Genomic DNA, 16320 nt, shown 5'->3' on the forward strand with positions numbered 1-16320 from the left:
TTGCTTGTTCAATTGTTTAAGTTCCATATAGATTCTGGATATCAGACTTTTATTGGATGCATAATTTGCAAATATTTTCTCCCAACGTGTAGGTTGTATGTTTACTCTGTTGATAGTTTCTTTTGCTATGCAGAATCTCTTTAGTTTAATTAGGTGCCACTTGTCAATGTTTGCTTTTGCTATAATTGCTTTTGAGAACTTGTCATAAATTCTTTCCCAAGGCCAATGTCTAGAATGGCACTTCCTTGATTTTCTTCTAGAATTCTTCTAGTCTGTGGTCTTACATCTAAATTTTTAATCCATCTTGAGTTAATTTCTGTATATGGTAAAATGTAGGGGCTCAGTTTCATTGCTCTGCATATGGCTAGCCAGCTATCTCAGCACAATTTATTGAATACAGAGTCCTTTCCTCATTGCTTATTTTTGTCAACTTTGTTGAAGATTAGATGGCTATAAGTGTGCAGCTTTATTTCTGGATTCTCTCTTCTGTTCCATTGGTCTATGTTTTTCTGTACCAGTACCATGCTGTTTTGGTTACTGTAGCTTTATAGTATAGTTTGAAGTTGGGAAATGAAATCACCTCTTTTCAGGATAATCACCTGGGCCCAGGGAGGTCAAGGCTGCAGTGAGCTGTGTTCAACTGCTGCACTCCAGTCTAAGCTACAGAGTGAGACCCTGTCTGAATGAAAAAGAAAAAAAAAAGAATCTGTTTTGAAATATTTGTCAAGACCCTCAGGGAGAGATTTCAAATGTAACAATTTAATAGTTTAAAAACCTTAAAAATCCAGGATAAATACATGCAGGCCTACAGGACCAAACCTTATCAAAACGACTGATGTATTCAGTAATTGGATGTTTCTAATTCATGTGCATCAAAAGCCTTTATCATAAAACAGAGCTATAACAAGAAATGGCAAAATTAAAAAGCAGAGAGGCTAAGGAGATTAAACAGAGAGGCTGAGGAGATTCCAGAATTCTTGAGTTCTAATTCTGACACTTATTAGCTGTGTAATCTTGTAGAAGTTGATATACCTGTTTTCTGCTAGGTAAAAAGGGAATATAGTACCTTCTGTCCACTGGAATTCTGAATCAATTATAAGGCAAAAGGAAAAAATATATAGCAGTCACAGTATCACTTGATAAGCTGCTAAAGGCCAGAATTGAGGATGTGGCTTAGATGTGTGGGAATAATAGGCTTACTGACACATAGCCCCAGGCATGCAGACCAGTTGGACTTGCTGGTCTCCCTGTGCAGGAGCCTGCCCCTGTAAAATATATGATATAGAGGAACAGAATAGAGTGCATACTCTCTGTGGATATTATGTTAAAATGAAGGAGGAAGGAGCTGAGATGAGCATTTTAAAATTCTTCTTCCAAACTTATCAGTAAGGAAATTCACTAGTGTTTCCCTGGAGAGGAGTGAGAGAGGTTGGCAGACAGCAGACAGGAGTATTGTGCCAGTGAAGCTCTTTCCACAAGGAAAGAAACACTGGAGTAGAGGAAAAGTTTTAGCTCTGAACATTTCCCAGACTCTAATTCTTTTAATACATTGGGCTTGACCATTTAGCCTATATTCCATCAAGCTGTAGCTATCCTCTTGTGGAGAAGAGATCAGCAGACTATCAAGATAGTTCTATTCTTACTTTCACAAGGCTGGTCTCCTAACACTAATTGTGATCATCTGTGGGTCCTCCTGGTACTGTCCAGGGTTGCTTCTGACCTCAGAATGCTCTGAAATAGGCCAGATTAATACATTAGATAAATTAACTTGTAGGCAACATTGTACCCATTGCTGAAAATCAATTTCCCACCCCAGATGATGTCTAGCCAAGTTGTCCTATTACATAGTATGTAACTTTGGGTCCACGGAGAAGCAGATGCCAAGAAAGGATGAGAAATGGAAGATATTTCTTGGCGGGGGGAGCAGGTGAAGGCAGGGAATGCCTCCAAAGCATGGTGTAGGTCTGACATCTGTGCAAGAAGAGAGGGAAGGAAGGACAACTGGGTAGGAAGAATCTTACACTGCAATGCAGCAGTTCTTAGAAAGGTTAAACCTGGCTGATGGAGAATCCTTCAGCCAAAGTTCCTTGTTGGAAGAGTTCTATTTCACTGGAATGGGAATGTTTTAGTACCCTAGTCATCTTCAGTCATTGGTAGAAGCAGCTAGCAGGAAGTGTGGCCTCAGTGTGAACATGATGATGGGTCCAGAGGTCATCAGTCCGTTATGATCCTCACAGCAGGAAGTGTAAGCAGTGGATTTTCATGGATGTAACATGTATATAGCCCATCAGAAGTTCTACAATGGCACTGAATTACAGCATAAAAATACTCCAATAATAGCCAAGGCAGGCACAGTGGCTCATGCCTGTACTCCTAGTACTTTGGGAGGCTAAGGTGGAAGGATTACCGAGGCCAGGAGTTTGAGACCAACTTGGGCAACATGGTGAGACTTCATCTCTACAAAAAATTTAAAAATTGGCCAAGCTTGCTGGCATGTGCCTGTAGTTCCAGCTGCCTGGGAGACTGAGGCAGGAGGATCTCTTCAGCTCAGGTGTTGGAGGCTGCAGTGAGCTAGGAGCCTGGGTGCACTTAAGCCTGGGTCATAGAGCGAGATCCTGTCTCTATTATATATATATAAAATGGACGACACAGGAAGGGGAACATCACACACCGGGGACTGTTGTGGGGTGGGGGGAGCGGGGAGGGATAGCATTAGGAAATATACCTAATGCTAAATGACGAGTTAATGGGTGCAGCACACCAACATGGCACATGTATACATATGTAACAAACCTGAACATTGTGCACATGTACCCTAAAACTTAGAGTATAATAATAAAATTTTAAAAAGGCAAAAAAAATCATATATATAAAAATATGATTATATATGTTAAAAATATATAATTATATGAATATAAAGCAAGATCCTGTCTATTTTATACATATAAAAATATATGATTATATATGTTAAAATATATAATTATATATAATATAAAAGTATACATATTATGTATAAAATATATAAAATAATAAGATGCTTCACATCTGAATATAGACTTCTTCCCATTATCAAATTCCAGGGAGAAATTACAGTAAAAAAAATTAGATCCCTTTGCAAGTTACGTCTAAATAAGTTAAAACCCAAAGAGATTAAAGCCCTAAATCAAATTCTTTTGACTTTATGAGTTAAAGTTTAAAAAAATTAAAGTACAAAACTTGTCTTTCCGCATTTCTTACTCTACTCAGTCTTGGTCAAGAGAAGGCAGATGTGATGTTTGTTTCCCTCAGTAGCGCAGTTCCTAGAATGGATGCAGTTCCTTCAAGAACTCAGAATTTGTTTTCATGATCCCCACTTAATAAAATAAAGTCCAAAGAATTCCTAGAACACACTGAATTATAAGAGTTCTAGCTCAGTCACTATGCAATTTGGAAAGCAAGCTAATCCCTAGATTATAATGCTGATACTACAGGAAAATTATGGTTCCAGATCACATCACTTGGTGAGTCCAAAGACCATATCAAAGTTATGTGCATAACGATAGGTGGATGGAGATAATCCGGGCTTGTCTCATCAGGATTCATTCATTCATTCATACTGCAAATAATTACTGAATACCTACTATGTATCAGGAGATATTCTAGCAGCTAATAAAATAGACAAAGATTCTTGCCTTCATGGAGCAAAATTGCATTCTTTTGGGGAAGACCTTTTTTAAACAAGATAATTAAATATTTAACACATTAGTGACATGATAAGGAGAAAAAAATAAAAGAATGGAGTTATGAGATGTTGAGAGGGGATTTGAATTTTAGCTAGGAGAGCCAGGGAGACTATTTTGAATAAAAACCTAGAGGATGTTAAAGAGCAAGCCATGTGCCTATGTAGTGAGTGATCATTTTAGGGTGGAGGAAATAGCAAATGCAAAAACAGGAGGCAGGAGTATTCCTGGAGTGTTTAAGAAATAGCAAGGAATCCTATGTGGCTGGAATGCAGTGAGCAAAGTGAAGAGCGATGAGATCAGGGGAACACAGAGGGCAGATCATGTAGTGTTCACTCTGATGAGATGGGAAGCCAGTGCAGGGTGCAGAACAAGGTAGTGACTTGAATTAACAAGATCACCTGGATGCTTTGCTGAGAAGAGACTCTAAAGGGTAAGTGCAGCAGCAGGAAGACCATTTAGGAAACTGTTGCATAATCTGAAGAAGACATGATTGTGGCTTGGACCAATGTGATAGCAGGGGAGGTGACAAATGGTTGGGTTTCTGGGTACAGTTTGGTGGCAGTCACAGCCAATTTTCAAGAGTCAAGAAATTGTGAGCTTAAATTCATTTGGGAGAAATCAGCCATCAAGAAGTTAATCTTTTACTTCCAATATCGGAGGAAGAGCCACTTCTGCATACTATCTGCTTTCTCAGAGAGCAGCATTTGCAACACTTCTGGCTTCTACAAAAGTTTAAAAATCTTCACATGATGGCAGCCCCAATTAATATGTTTTACTCAAAGTGCCTTTCCTTTACAACATATTCAAATCCTCTTAATTTTATTTTCCCATTGAGTCTCACGTTTCTGGCACCCCATGCTGATAAGAGTGGGGCTGTGTCTAGTGACACAGCCTCCGTGATGTCTTATGAACAGGTATCTCAATCCTGTGCCACAGAGGCTATTGCCTGTACCTCTTGCTATGGCCTAAGACCTGCCTCCTGCTTCCTACTATTGTAATAACCCTCAGCAGAGATGTGAATTAAAGCTGCTTTGGAAACATGTACTCCTTTCAGTCTAGTGAGTGTCTACACCTATGTCATGTACTACATAAGACCTTGTCTTGTCTTCACTTTGAATGTCACAAGCCTTGAGTAGCACTTCTTTCAGTTACATTTTTTTCTCTGCAGGAAAGGGTTAAGCCTCTAGTGTTATATATCCCTCCTTTGTCCCATGACTATTTTTCAGAAAGGCTCATCTGAGTTTACGATAATTCACCTTGTAACTTAGGTTAATCCCTTTCTTTTTGTGCCATGACAAGGCTGGTATGATTTGCTGGATTTGAGCATCTTCTTTCCTTTGCTTTCTTACACAGACATTTTTCTTTTTTTCTCTTTTTGTTTTCTAGCCCAGAGACGCGTTTTTCTCACATGCTCCTCTAGGTTTTGTTTTGTGGGGTCTCACATAGTGAGATGTGAAATCTATGCATTCTCTGTTTACCAAAAAACAAAGATATTCTCACCTTCACTTTGCTGAGCTGCATAACATTTCCAGGAGACAGTCACCTAGTAGACAAACATCCAACACAGGTCTGGATTTGACTTGTCATTGTCTTTTCCCAGCCTTGCAGGGCCAAGGCCTTTACCACTCTGCTACTGGCCTTGCTGAGAGCTGACCATGAATACATACTTTTTGCAGGGTGGAATATCTGAAAGACAATGGAGAAGGGAAAAGGAACATGAGTTATATTAGACCTTCATCAGACATCCTGTTCCTCATCTCAAACTCATCAAACTCTCTTCTCCTCTCCTGGGGGTAAGTAGATACAGGCCAAGCGAGTTACTCTAATGGATGTTCCCCATGTGGAGAGAAATATCAAAAGTGAGGAATAAGTGCTTCCCCAGAAAAGTATGTAAAATACTTAGCACAGTGCTTAAAATGAGGTTAGTAGTCAATAAATGTTAACTATTATATAGCAAAAGAATTGAAAAATTGAGATGAAAATTAGCTATGTTCTGTGCATAGCTAAAGTGGAAAAGTATAAATAGCAGCGAGAGGGCAACAAAACAAATTCTACAATGAAGGATATTTTGTTTCTCAGTTTTTAGAGTAAAACTCTATGCCTTAAACTGTCCTTAAAATCATCTACGGATACAGCCTGTCTCCGATATGGAACTGGCCTCTTGACAAATGAATACAGTTAGGTCAGGTGTGCATTTTTTTCTTGGATCTCAGGACCACAGAACTGGGTTAATCCTAATCTTTGGTTTACACATACTCCTCACTAGATTGTTCCTTCCTTTCCTCCTTCTTCCCACCCTCCCTTCCATTCTCTCTCTTCTTCTCTTCTTCTCTCCCTTTCTGCTCTGCCATCTTCCCAACTTTGTGTCTTTTCAAGGGAGTCTCATAACATTGATACCTTATTTTGAGTGGAATAGAACTTTAGGATTCTCCAGCCTCTATCCCCTTCCTTTCCCAGGCAATTGTCTTTATTTGTGCTGAGTGTGGAGTTGGAATAAACACTGAAAGTGACAGACTTGCCACGTCTGGAGGAAAAAACAGCTGTTTTTTTGGTTTCCCCCAAAATTGTAAGTGCATCTCTAAAGCTGAAAGGAAGTGCATGGTTTTGACTCAAACTTTGCCCTGTTTGCCAGCCCCAGGGAGTCTTGGTTGAGCTAGGGGGAATGTAACAAAACCTGACAACAGACAAGTATGATGTGGTGTGAAGTTTTATTATGAAACTTATGTGTAGTTCTGCTTTTCACCCAGTTGTGTCATAGGAAAACAAAACATTCATTTCAGTTTTTGCTAACCATGTGTTTAGAATAGCAGAAATATATAATTTGTATTTAAATATTATGTAGTGTAACACACAATTCTCATAAGATGTTGAAATTGTATTATGTATTGATTCATAAGTCAGTTTCAAACTATTTCCTTACTTTCCTTCAGTTGTAAGTATGATCATATAGGTATTATTGTGTACGATATCATATATCTATATAAAATATATACATTTAAAACAGGAAAGAGACATTTAATTATCATATAAGCAGTTTATCTGCATTAAAGAAACATTAGGTAATGCAGAAAATCAAATAAAAAATGTATGGAGCAGTTTCTTAATTCATTCTACTGGCAACTGATATTTTGCTAGGTAAAAAGAAAAATACACAGATGACTAAGACATAGACTGTACCCTCTAGGAAAGAGATATAAATAAAATATTTTTAAAATATTCAACAGAAATTTAAAATTTGTCAAGCATTTTTAGTATCCTCTGTATCTTCCTGCTACCTTTAACTTAGTCATTTAGAGTAGGCTGTGTTTACCCAGAGATCACATCATCTGTGGGTGACTGGGCGTGGTCATAATTTAACTTGAGGTCCAGTCCTCTTTAGACCATGTGCCTATACTTCCTTCCTTAGAAAGAGCAGGAGTTAGGAAGAAATCTTTCCACTTATTTTGTGGGCCGGGCAGGCTGGGCAGATGAGTGATAAAAGATGCAGTGTTGATGGTGCCCATTGAAGACAAGGAACTACATTAAGATGGAGATAGGGAAGGAACATGGTTATGCAGTGTATTAATGACTCATCCCAAATTTCACCGGATGGACAACCACCACAGCAGAACATTTTTTCTAAAGTTATTTTGAATAGAGGATTTTAACAAATAAAGTCTGTAATAAAGTTAATAATTTAAAATAAAGTAATAAAGTCAATAATTTTAAATAGGTTTATTAAGTCACATATTGGTCATGTATAAAGTTAGGAGTTAAAAATCAATTTTTTTTTTAAATTGAGATGGAGTCTTGTTCCAGGGAGGCAGAGGTTGCAGTGAGCTGAGATAGTGCCCAGGCTGGACTGCAGTGGCACCATCTCAGCTCACTGCAACCTCTGCCTCCCAGGTTCAAGTGATTCTCGTGTCTCAGCTTCCCAAGTAGCTGGGATTACAGGTGTGCACCACCATGCCCAGCAAAGCTTTTTTGTATGTTTAGTAGAGATGGGGTTTCACCATGTTGGCCAGACTGATCTCAAACTTCTGACCTCAGGTGATCTGCCCACCTCAGCCTCCCAAAGTGCTGGGATTATAGGCGTGAGCACTGTGCCCAGCCAAAAATCATCTGGCTCTACTGTGCCTCATTATGTGGTATTAACGACAGACTTCCATTGGTTTCAGATAATCAGAACTGTATTTCTGAGATTTCAAAATAATTATGTAGGAAATTACCCAAAAGAAGTAAATAGTGAAACCCTATACCTGTGCTCATTTTACACAACAAAGAACTGGAAGAACAGTATTTCAGTTCTTTTTAAGTAAGGTGGTTGAGGTCTCTGGACACAAAGGAGAAACAAGCAGTTGTCTAAATAATTCCGGCATCTTCCACAAATGAAACAAAAGTAGACCATTTGTAATTCTCTTGATTACGGTTTTTCATGCATTTATATATGAATATCACATTTATAACAAAATCAAAATTACTTTATTACACTCTGCTGCTTTCATTTATCCTTCTACCTATCCATTCATCCAGTAAATATTTATATTGAACCTACTATGAAGAAAAGAACTCTGCTTGTCACAGTATTATCAAATGTCTCAGTTGAAGAACAATTGCATGTCACTGGGATATGGGTTTAAATAATAAAATGAAGCTTTTATGGAAAATTTGGATAATATTTACAAAATAAACAAGTGTTAAATATAACAAACAAACAGTACTCAGTTTTAAAAACTGAGGGTTGTTTGTTTTTTTAAAGAATACTCCTAAACTACCATGCAATTCCGAGTTAGGAGTTTCTATTATTAACAAACAGATGAAAAACTCTCCCCTGGTAAGAAGTGTCATCAGTGGATTTATTTCTAACTCTGTGGTTTATTTCATTATATGATGAGTAACATTTTTTCCTTTATTACAGAGGTTGAGAAAAATTTGGTGAACATGTTTCATATAAGCTGAAAAAAAAAACCCAAATAATGAATTGTTCTTCTCCAGACTGTACATCTGACTCCTAGATCTCTCTTCAGAGCCTGGCCTTCTATTGTTCATTGCCAACTAGATATTTCTGTTAGTGATCCATAGGCACAATAAACTCAGTATGCAGAAAGATGAAATCTATGCAGTCTCATACAAAGTTACTCTGCTTGAATTTTCTCTCCTAATTAATAGTACCACCATCGATCTAGTTTCTCAAGCTAGAAATTTGATTCTCATCTAGAGCCTGCCTTTTTCTGCATTCCTCATAGTTACTAGGTCATCCAGTACTGTTCATTAAATCTTCAGAAAATGCCTAGAATCTTTGCTTCCTTATCACTGCCACTGCTTTAGTGCCATTCATCTTTATCTTGCCCGGACTATGGCAAAGATCCCCAAAATGATCTTCCTGCTTCTAGTCTTTCAGTACTCTAGTCCATCCTTTACACTCTCATTGGAGGGGTCTTTTTCTAACTTAGACTATGCTCATGTCACTCTCTTTCTCTGAAAGTTTCTGAGTGGATCCTCATTAACTACAGGATCAAGTCCAGTCATTTTAGCATGGCATTTAAGAGCCTTTATAATCTGATCGTAACTTTTCTTTTCAGACCCATCTCTCCAGAAGCATCATGTGCTTCTGCAAAATGGGATTGCTTGTCTGAATATATATCCCATGCAAGTTCTTTTGTATATCTATGAGATATTGACAATGCTATCCTTTTGCCTAAAATGTCTTATTCACTTCTCTATTTGGTAACCCCCTACTTATCCTTCAGTGCCTATCTCAAATATAACCTCCTTTAAAGGGTCTTATATGAAATCTTAAGAAAGTATTAGTCCCTTCGCTTCTGTGCTGGGTTGTTCTTTGCTGGCCACTTGAGATCCCCTCTCCACCATTCTCTACTTGCCCTGCATCCTCAGAGGTTGACCTCTTTGGATGACAGTAACAGGTTTCCTTGTCCTCTGACTTTCTGGTAGATTTGAACTGTGGGACGCCCTGTAAGAAACTCAGAGGACGGAAGAGTACAATTGTAATATTTCCCTGCATCCCTCTCTTCCAGGCCTTGGATTGGCAGGGGCTGCATTACCTGAAACAGAGTTCCTGTGAGGTAGCTCTCTCCTATAGCTTGCTTTCTAAAGTTTGGTAATAGCTCTTTCCCTTTGTTTCTTCAGGCCTAGGGGTAGGACCAATTTTCACTGTTGATGCTTCACTATCCTTAACTGCCTATACCTTTGTAAATAAATTCCTTATTAAACTCTCTTTAATCACTCCTTTGCAGTATGCCATCTGTTTCCTGTCCTGACTGGTCCACTTCTGTTGTACCATTTAGATCTCTTTTTACTCTACTTAATACACTGTATTCCAATTGTTTTTGCCTACCTGTTTGTTTCCCTCACTGAACTCCTGAAAGGCAGATCTGAATCCAGGGAAAGAATCATTGTGCCTAGGTGGGAAAGAGCCTTGTCTTCCTAGGAGGGTTTTGCAAAGACCACAGTAGGACACGCAGAGGCCAGAGCAAGAGGGGATCTCTGGAATGTGCAGATAACCTGAGGGATATGGGATTAATCTTTGAGAATCAAGTAAAGAGCTGCCTGCTTGCCTTACCCATGGAAATCAGAGGCATCAACCTCAAACCAATTTGGGCTAAAGTCTGAGATGCTTGGCCTGGCATCTGGCACCTACTGATACAATCTTCCAAATTTCATCCAGTAAAGAGCCAAGAACTATAAACAAAAGGGCAACGACTGTAAGAACTGTGTAAGATTTCTTAAACTTCCCTAACTATTGGAGGTGAGAGTTGGAGGATCCCAATAGAGTTTTCTTTTCTTTTCTTTTTTTTTTTTTTTTGAGACAGAGTCTTGCTCTGTTGCCCAGGCTGGAGTGCATGGTGCCATCTCGGCTCACTGCAACCTTCACCTCCCAGGCTCAAGCTATTCTTGTGTCTCAGCCTCTGAGTAGCTGTGATTACAGGCAAGCACTACCATGCCCAGCTAATTTTTATACGTTTAGTAGGGATAGGGGTCTCACCATGTTGGCTGGGCTGGTCTCGAACTCCTGACCTCAAATGATCTGCCTGCCTCGGCCTTCCAAAGTGCTAAGACTACAGGTGTGAACCACTGTGCCCAACCAGATCCCAGTAAATATTAATAGCACTTCTTCCTGCTTGAGTTTTCAACAAATTGAGAAATAAGATTACAATAGATAAAGGTTAAAATAATAGTAATGATAGCTCAAACTTCTGGAGAACTTATTTTGTAACAGGCACTGTTCTATGTGCTTTTATATGTTAACTCACTTAATCCTCACATAATCCTGTGAGTAGATACTATTAGCCCTATTTTGTAGGTGGAGAAATTGAAGCCCCAGGGAGGTTAAGTAACTGACTCAAAGTCTCATGGCTATGATTAAGTAGCAAACCCAGGGTATGAACCAGTTTGGCTCCAGTGTCTATGCACCTAACCACTACGTTATATTGCCTCTTGAGAAATAACACATTTAGTACAGATTAAACTGATTGTGGAGAATGTGGTTTATATCTATGAACAAAAGGGATTCCTAATAGTGAACCCCTAGTCACAGACAGTGCTGGACTTCTCTAGGCTTCCTGGACTTCTCTAGGCATCCTTACATTAAGCCGGTCTCTGAAAAACATAGGGCATGGAAGAACAGAAGTTATCTTCTTTTCAGGCTGCCTGCTGAGAGTGGGTGCAGAGGGAGAAAATAAGGGGCTTGTGTTGCATGCCCACTTTCTTTTTTCATACTAATCAATCAGATTAAGTAATTTCTCCTCCTCTGGGAAGGAAAGAGTTGAGGGGTGGACGAAGTTTAGGGAATACCACACTAGTGGAATCTTCTCCATCTGGAAGGAAACACCAAAAATTGGGAAGGGATATTTCCCCCAATGTAGCATCCCTATATTTATTACTGTTAATTTCTTTTTTTAGTTCTCAATATCAATGCTACATTGTACTATAATCATTTGCTTGTCTGTTTCTACTTCCCCCTTCCTTCCTCAACTATGTGATTCTTAACAGCAGAAATCTTTTTCTATTAATCTCTGTTTCTCCAGTGACTGGCACAGGGTAAGCACTCAATAATTGCTTGTTAAATGAAAGAATGAATAGACATTTCTCTCTAATTCTGAGAGAATGCAGAAGTAAGAATTTAACACACACTAAGACTGTTAGCTCAGAAACAGGTTAGCTGCTTCAGAAATTCAGCTACTTGGTTTGAGTTCATCTTCAGCCTCTTTATTGTCCTTTTTTTTGAAGTCTATATATATATAGATGTGTGGGGTTATATATATATAGATTTCATGTATATCCATATATATATGGGGATAACATATATATCCATATATATATGGGGTTAACAAGTGAGCTGGACAAGCTGAAAGCTTCTTACTGTTACCGCTGCTGTGACTCATGGCTTTACTGAAACTGGAATCAGGAAAGGTGTAAGGAACAACACAGCCTGGGAGCTTGGCACATACCTTGATTATTCCTTGCCTAGGAGAGAGAAGTACAGTGTGGAGGACATGGGCTTTGGTGTCAACCTGGTTTTGAAAATCCATTTTGCAACTTACTAGCTGGTGACTTTGGCCAGATTATGTTTGTAGCATAGAAACTATGTTCTAGTAGTTTTTAGGCAATTTCCTTCTGTGAGGACATCATTTGCTTTTCAGAAAGACTCCCATTAGACCGCTTTTATGGAATTACTCATGCTCTAGCCTATGGCCTCCTTTTCCATTTTTGAAATCTGCCTGCTTTATCTTCCAGACATCGGATTCTGCTGTCTGATAGCATGTGATTATTGAGAAATGTGATTATTCCTCTTACTTCTTTAATTTATCCTGCTTTTCTAGTTTGTGATTGTATCTCAATTAACTATTTCCTTAGTTACTGATTGACTTAATGGAATCCAGCTTCATTGACATAATTTGTGAACTTTGGCTACCACTAACATCTGTTTGAACCACAGTAGCCTGTCAAATTGCCCTGATATGTGTATTGCCTCTTCTAGAACTGCTGAAGCTTACTATCAATGGTCACTTCAAAAATGAATCAGTTATTTTAGCCTCTCAGTAGAGTTATCCAAATGTAATACATGTTTCCTTGACCAATCAAGCCTGTATGTTTTGTACCTGGTAACACATATTTCTGGGAATACTATATGGAATTATCCAAATACTAAGCATCTAAAGGAATGGTCATTTATAAACCAGGACACAAAAATTAGTATTTTAAAGACGTCACAAAGGCCTGGTTTTCCAAAACTGAACTCCCACTGCATTACACTACAGCCAAATGACAACTTGTTAACTGCCTTCCATTTATTATTCCTTTCATGGTCCTACTATTCCAATGAGTCAAGTTCATTCTTTTTTTCAAAGTTTGATTCACAAATTCAGAAACTATTCCCTGAAGGATACTAAACAGTAAGTAACAGTGACATTTGCTAACATTTGTGTATGATTTTACTGTTTATAAAGTATTTTTGAATCCATTTTCTCACTGGATTTAAGTTCTGTAACAGATGATCTTATACAGGCATATCTTTAAACTACTAGAATAATAATCCTTGGGTTGATATTTTTGACATGCTGGTATATTTCTGCCTCCACAGTCATTGTGCATTCATTCATTAATTCCTTCATCTAACATGTATTGAATCTCCCTTTGTATTAAGCACTGTGCTAGAAATTCTGGAAAAAAGATGAATAAACATGGCCCTTACATTTAAGCCAGGGGGAAAGACTTAAAATTAATCAACAAAAATATGATTTAAAAATACCGTAATATAGGTTGGGTGTGGCAGCTCATGCCTGTGATCCCAGCACTTTGGGAGGTGGAGGCAAGCAGATTGCTTGAGCTCAGGAGTTCAAGACTAGCCCAGGCAACATGGTGAAAACTTGCCTCTACAAAAATAAAAAAAATTAGCTGAGTGTGGTGGTGCACACCTGTGGCCCCAGCTACTTGGGAAACTGAAGTTGGGGAGCCAGGAGATTGAGGCTTCATTGAGTTGAGATAGTGCCACTGAACTCCAACCTGGGTGACAGAGAGAGACCCTGTCTCAAAAAAAAACTGTAATATAGATTTATACCACATAAAGAGCTAAAAGAATACACCAAGAGGAGAGGTTAATTCTGGCTTAAACCTAGGGTGAATCAGCTTCAAAGAAGAGGTAATTATAAAGAAAAACAAGTAAAAGCCTGAAGCAAATTAAGATTAATTTAAATTCATTTAAGTGTTTTTTATATCATATAATAGATTAATTGTTTTCCTTGAGTGTGTGGGGACAGTATAACAGGAGGAAGAGTTGTGATGTCTAACAGGCAAAATAGGGTGTCATAATTTCAAAGAGGTTAGAAATCACTCTCTTAGTACCCTTGAAGTTTAAACACTGGATTACTCAGACCTTGTTATGTGTAATTTCTAGGTGATGAGTACTGGGAAAAATTTGTGCCAAGTCAGCATAACTAAAGGGCTTTAATAGCAATCACTTACTTATCTTTATTGTAATAATCATGATAAGGTGACTATATGGCATCAGAACCTAGATAAGTATTTCCCATTTCATAAGCTAGGGCATTTTAAGTTGTATTTTTTAAGGATATTGAGCAAACACTTTTAATTCTCATGTACCTAACAGTAAGGACAACAGTGATTTGCTTTCTTCTTGGTTATAAACACTCATGTGTGTGTGCGTGTGTGTGTGTGTGTATGTGTATGTGTATGTTTAAAGGATGTTTTTAGCATTATAACATACCCCAAAGCTCTACTTGAGTTCTTTTTAAAAAGCCAATTACAACAGAAGAAGAACAAACAGGATTTCCTCTATAACTAATATTGACTTAACTTTATAGGGTCCTAAGCCTGAACTCCTCTGTTTATTCATGAAACAGATCCAGGCTATTGGTCTATTTGAATTTATTTCCAAACTTCACAGTTCAGACTGTACAGCCAGTTTAACTCTTGGCTTTTCAGGTGACTTCACTTGCAAGGGTTATAGAAAAGGCCACAGCAGTGTTGGGATGTTGCAAAAGAAACCCATGCCCTGGCCCACAGTCCAGTAGACTAGAGTCCCTCAGTAAAAGAGAGTTTCCACTGTTTATACTTGGGAATTATCCCTGGTTTAGCCTTTGTCTCAAACCATCTGGATGTTAGAAGTGCTAATAAGCAACTGACTTACTGGAGGAATAAATTCAATCTAGTGATTCTATTCTGGAAAGCTCTGTAAAGACAGAGATAATGGCAACAAAGCAGCAAAGCAATTTCCTAAGTTTTGAGGTCATCTAAACCTAGTTGTGAGATATTGATAACAGAGTGGCCACTGGAAATTCTTCATAGTGGCTCAACTTTTTTTTTTTTTTTTTTTGAGACGGAGTCTCGCTCTGTCACCCAGGCTGGAGTGCAGTGGCGCGATCTCGGCTCACTGCAAGCTCCGCCTCCCGGGTTCACGCCATTCTCCTGCCTCAGCCTCTCCGAGTAGCTGGGACTACAGGCGCCCACTACCACGCCCGGCTAATTTTTTTGTATTTTTAGTAGAGACGGGGTTTCACCGTGGTCTCGATCTCCTGACCTCGTGATCCGCCTGCCTCGGCCTCCCAAAGTGCTGGGATTACAAGCGTGAGCCACCGCGCCCAGCCTGGCTCAACTTTTTTTGTAGATGAAAGAATTCATGTTTAGATCTTGCCCAACAACCCACTTCCTAGCTTTCTTAAAAGTAGCAAGTGTGGCTTCTTTCCTAGAGACCCTGAAATTATTTCACAGCTCTCACTGTGAAAATTGTTGGGAAAGTTTTATGAGACTTAGGGTTTCCTGAGAGTTATCAAGATCATTTTAAATTTGACCACAAAGCTAATGTCAGAGAACAGCAGCTTTAAGGCCTCTCAAATCACAGTATTATACAAGAAAAAATACTCTTTTTTTTTCTAATGAAGAGTAGGGGTGTGTATGCCCTGTTGTTATACCTTTTCATTTTCCTGTATTAGCTGTTACATTGACCTATGTCAGAGATGAAAACTGTGAGTGTACTTTTAATCTATTTTTATATGGAAATAGTCATTTAGGTAATGGAAAACACCATTTTTGTGAAATGGCTAGTAGGCATAATTGCACTCATTCATTTTATTTCAAGATCATGTTTTGCTTTATTAGTAAAAAGCATTTGTCAAAAATTTTAACTTTGAGATTTTCTAAAATTATCTTTTTTTCTTTCCTTTTCTTTTTTTAAATTTGAGACCCCTCTGTCACCCAGCTTGAGTGCAGTAGCACCATCATAGCTCACTGCAGCCTCAACCTCTCGGGCTCAGCCTCCAAAGTATCTGGGACTACAGGCATGCGCCACCATCCCCAGCTAATTTTCAATGTTTTGTTTTGTTTTTTTGTAGAGATGGGGTCCCACTATGTTGCCCAGGCTGGTCTCAACTCCTGGGCTTAAGCTGTCCTCCCACCTTGGACTCCTAAAGTGCTGGGATTACAGGCATGAGCCACCACATTTGGCCCTGAAAATTATTCTAAATATAGCAATGCTAGTAATGAATTGGCACATAGTAACCACCTTTTTCTCTCCACTAGCTATGAAAGTGTCTGTTTCTATAAGTCATTCTTTCTTTCCAGCTTTACAATCAGTTCTCTTTTG

At 38.6% G+C, this 16320-nt stretch overlaps 1 protein-coding gene across 1 annotated transcript in view; it reads right to left on the reverse strand.

The window, feature by feature from the left end:
• Positions 1–16320, reverse strand: part of PSMA1 (proteasome 20S subunit alpha 1) — a 131886-nt gene that overhangs the window by 99681 nt on the left and 15885 nt on the right. The window contains exon 2 of the mRNA XM_030829529.1: positions 5223–5408. Coding sequence (XP_030685389.1) covers positions 5223–5243 — 21 coding nt within the window. The 5' untranslated portion in view covers positions 5244–5408. The remainder of the gene's footprint in view (positions 1–5222; positions 5409–16320) is intronic.

Source organism: Nomascus leucogenys, chromosome 15 (assembly GCF_006542625.1).
Source record: "Nomascus leucogenys isolate Asia chromosome 15, Asia_NLE_v1, whole genome shotgun sequence".
Classification (NCBI taxonomy): Eukaryota; Metazoa; Chordata; class Mammalia; order Primates; family Hylobatidae; genus Nomascus; species Nomascus leucogenys.